General features: G+C 50.2%; 1 protein-coding gene across 1 annotated transcript; it reads left to right on the forward strand.

The window, feature by feature from the left end:
• Nucleotides 1–701: 701 nt before the first annotated feature.
• On the forward strand, nucleotides 702–1,918 carry POU3F4 (POU class 3 homeobox 4; the record flags this gene model as incomplete). Its single annotated transcript, XM_079727654.1, has 1 exon — nucleotides 702–1,918. The coding sequence occupies one exon, from the start codon at nucleotides 702–704 to the stop codon at nucleotides 1,791–1,793; it is 1,092 nt and encodes a 363-aa protein (XP_079583780.1). The 3' UTR covers nucleotides 1,794–1,918.
• Nucleotides 1,919–4,213: the final 2,295 nt, after the last annotated feature.

Genomic DNA, 4,213 nt, shown 5'->3' on the forward strand with positions numbered 1-4,213 from the left:
AAATGATAAAATGAAATTAAACACATTGAAATAGCTCTTATTGGAATCATGGGCTTCAGTCTCACAGATTTAGCCTCCTATCGAAGACGTTCCTTTGCTCAAAGTTTGCAGTGGCGTTTTGTTTTTCACTCCCCCGCACACAACTAACCGAGAACGCCAAATTAATCTGAGGAAAATCCCTATCCGCTAAAATCTATAAGACATTAAAACTGGTTATATTTTTTTCTTAATATTCTTCTTTATTTACGTTCATCTAAGTAACCTAAAAAAGTTCTAAAACCAGTTTGCCGCCTCACCCCTATCCCCCACCAAACACACACACGAACGCACATCCCTCTCATCCTTCCCCCTCCTCTAACATCCTCGATGTCCGAGAGCGGTGGGAGGTGGGGGGAAGGGTTAACCAAATGAGCTCCTGTCACTCAGCACTAGGCAGCCAATGGAGCCGAAAGATTGATTCACTTCCTGCTTGGGTCTCACAGAAACTCTCGAGCTTCGCCAGCCTAATTTGGAAAGCTAGCCCGGCCTCCCGCGCCGCCATTGGCCGAGTCCGCGGAAGGCCAGGCCGACACGCGCTGCAATTGGCCTCGGCGGGTGCCGGTAACTCGCTTTCGCGGCTTTGGCTCCCCTGTACCATAGATGTCAAAGGCTGAAGCTGCTCCCTTTGCCACATTATAACTAGTAGGGGATCCTCACCGACTATGGCCACAGCTGCCTCGAATCCCTACAGCATTCTCAGTTCCAGCTCTATGGTCCATGCGGACTCTGCGGGCATGCAGCAGGGGAGTCCTTTCCGAAACCCTCAGAAACTTCTCCAAAGTGATTACTTGCAGGGAGTTCCTAGCAATGGGCATCCCCTCGGGCATCACTGGGTGACCAGTCTGAGCGATGGAGGCCCATGGTCTTCCACACTGGCCACTAGCCCCCTGGAACAGCAAGACGTGAAGCCTGGGCGTGAAGACCTACAGTTGGGCGCAATCATCCATCACCGCTCTCCGCACGTCGCCCACCACTCTCCGCACACTAACCACCCGAATGCTTGGGGGGCGAGCCCGGCTCCGAATCCGTCCATCACGTCGAGCAGCCAACCCCTTAACGTGTACTCGCAGCCGGGCTTCACGGTGAGCGGCATGCTGGAGCACGGCGGGCTCACTCCACCGCCGGCCTCTGCCTCCACGCAGAGTTTACACCCAGTGCTCCGGGAACCCCCAGACCACGGCGACCTAGGTTCGCACCACTGCCAGGACCACTCGGACGAGGAGACACCAACCTCGGATGAGTTGGAACAGTTCGCCAAACAGTTCAAACAAAGAAGAATCAAGTTGGGCTTCACGCAGGCTGACGTGGGGCTGGCGCTGGGCACACTGTACGGCAACGTGTTCTCTCAGACCACCATCTGCAGGTTCGAGGCCTTACAACTGAGCTTCAAGAACATGTGCAAGCTGAAGCCGCTGCTGAACAAGTGGCTGGAGGAGGCTGATTCGTCCACAGGGAGTCCGACCAGCATTGACAAGATCGCGGCACAGGGCCGCAAGCGCAAGAAGCGAACCTCTATCGAGGTGAGTGTCAAGGGCGTACTGGAGACGCATTTCCTCAAGTGTCCCAAGCCTGCCGCGCAGGAGATTTCCTCGCTGGCAGACAGCCTCCAGTTAGAGAAAGAAGTGGTGCGTGTCTGGTTCTGTAATCGAAGACAGAAAGAGAAAAGAATGACTCCACCAGGGGATCAGCAGCCACATGAGGTTTATTCGCACACGCACACAGTGAAAACAGACACGTCCTGCCACGATCTCTGACTGCAGGAAGCGAGGAAGCAACCGGCCGCACTGGGAGCAGCGCGGATTTCTCTTTCTCTTCCACTCTCTTCCTTTTACTCCAGCTTTTTAATTGCTATTTCCCTAGCTCTCTGTCTCTCTCTCTTTTTTGTTGTTCGTTCTTTATTTTCCCCCTCCCTCCATTTTTTTTTTTTTTTAACAGGGGATTCTAACATATTAAGAAAGAAAACACACACACTCATTCAGGCTTCTCAACGCGGATACACAGTTGCCTTAAGCGGTCCAGGCGGGGAATTCATATCCCCTGCACCAGGCAACAGCTCCCTCCAACCTTTTCTGCTGATCTATATATATTGTTTACTTTGAGTAAGGTTTTTTGTTGTTTTTGTTTTTGTTTTGTTTTGTTTTTGGTCGCTCCTCTCTAGGAAGAGAAAGGAGTGGGGTAACTTGGGGGCGGGGTAGGGATGGGGGAGGGGGGTGGGAAGACAGATGTGTGCCTCTGAATAACCTTTCAGCGCCTTGGTTATAGCAGCTGTATTTCAGGTGAAATCTGTTTTACAATAGACTAGTTTTGCATTTTCTAAAACTTCTATAGCGTTTCTAAATGTCTGCGGTGTTTTACTATAAGCTGTACACAATATTTGTGAGACAATTTGTATCTAATCGACCACTCCATATTATTATTGCTATTATTATTCCTTCATTGAGCTGATGGTTTTTTAACTGCTTAGAAAAGGAAGAGGGGGAGAGATGCCTACCATCCACCGATCCCCTATCCCAAATCTGTATGGAGAAGAGAGGATACAGTGGAGAGTTTGTTGATGATATTGGAGATGCATACATATATATGTGTGTGTATATATATGTGTGTGTGTGTGTGTGTGTGTGTGTGTATACACACACACACACACACACATTATATATATATATATATATATATATATATATATATATATATATTTTTTTTTTCCCCCGGGGGTAGCCGAGTGCCTAGGGTAGGCAGAATAGGCAGCCGATTCTGTTTGCAAACTAGTACGAAGGAGGAGAGGCGATTTCGAAGCTTTCTGCCCTCCTTTCTGCAACTGTGGAGCCCCCACAGGCTTCCACAGCGCATCTGGGTGCCCTGGAAGGATTCCGCAGCTGCGCCGGGCGAAAGAAGTCGTCCTGAGGAGCGGAGAGTGCTCCTCACCTCCCGAAGTCCTTAATGCCTGCACTCGGAGCTCTCCACCCGCCCCGCGCCTTGCCACGCCGACTGCCAGCTCGATCCCACCTTGGCCTTTCTAGGCGAAGGACTTTGCCTTCACACCCGATTGCTTTAGCTGGAGACGACGACCCGACCCGGAGACGCTGGCGACAGACTGGGTCAACACTTTCCAGGTCGTTTCACCTCCAGTTCACTGCCTGTTCCGTGAGTGAGAAACCCTCCGGGAAGGGTGGCGAGGGGGTGGTGGACCGGCGTTCTCTGCTCTGTGCAGAAGGACAATGAAATGATTGGCAAAGGTCACAGGGATTCTGGTCTAGCCGCGTACCACCTCCTCTCCCGTATATACGGCTGTCTCTGAGCGGGATCATGGGGAGCTATCTCCGCGCCTCCAACAAGCACAGCTGGTAGAAGCCCATGGCGAAGATTGAGCTAGCTAGCAAGCGCCCGGGTGGCTGGGTTTTTTCCTCTTCTTCTTTTTATATCTCTCTGGGTGTATGTGTCTCTGTGCGTGTTTGCGTGCGCGTGCAAACGTGTGTGTGTAGATAGCTATGTGTATCGTATTACTATTTACAAAAAATAAAGAAAAAGAAAAAAAAACTACAAAAAGATTTCGCTAGTCTGTGTAGAGATCCAAAAATTATGCAGTTGCTGTGGCTTTATTGCTAGCTCTCATGTCCACATGCCAGGTCCGGAGGCTCACCTCATTCCCAAGGAGCACACATTGCTGGGCCGGACATGCACCCAAACACTCAGTCGCTGCTCGCCAGACCTGGCTGGGGGCTCCGTAAACCCGGGCCGGCCGCCTGGCCTGACCTCTAGACGCAGCTGCGGTAGACAAAGCTTCAAACTACCTATAAGGACCTGAAAGCCTGTGGCCGCTTTTTGAGGATGCGCTAGTAAGGGCTGCCAGGGCCCCGGTCCACCACACTGTGTCTCCCCCAGCTGTCGGTCGAAGAGCATGTGTTAATTAAAATCCCGGATCCTTTCTCTTTTTTGGCCAAGCTTCTGCATTCTGTTGGTAGTTGGGTTTCAGTTCTGGGATTTTTCCCCCCACAAGGAGTTCATGTTTTACAACTGCTAGGGTTTTCTTTGTTTGTTTCGATTTTTTTTTCTTTGCAGTTAAGCACTATGATTCAAACCTGAGTTAACCCAAATATTTCTGCCGACTTTATAATTGTACAGTTTTGTATAAAACGTTTTTGAAGTTATTAATTTAAAGAAAGATCATTTAGTTTAT

This window comes from Hyperoodon ampullatus (genome assembly GCF_949752795.1).
Source record: "Hyperoodon ampullatus genome assembly, chromosome: X".
Lineage (NCBI taxonomy): Eukaryota > Metazoa > Chordata > Mammalia > Artiodactyla > Ziphiidae > Hyperoodon > Hyperoodon ampullatus.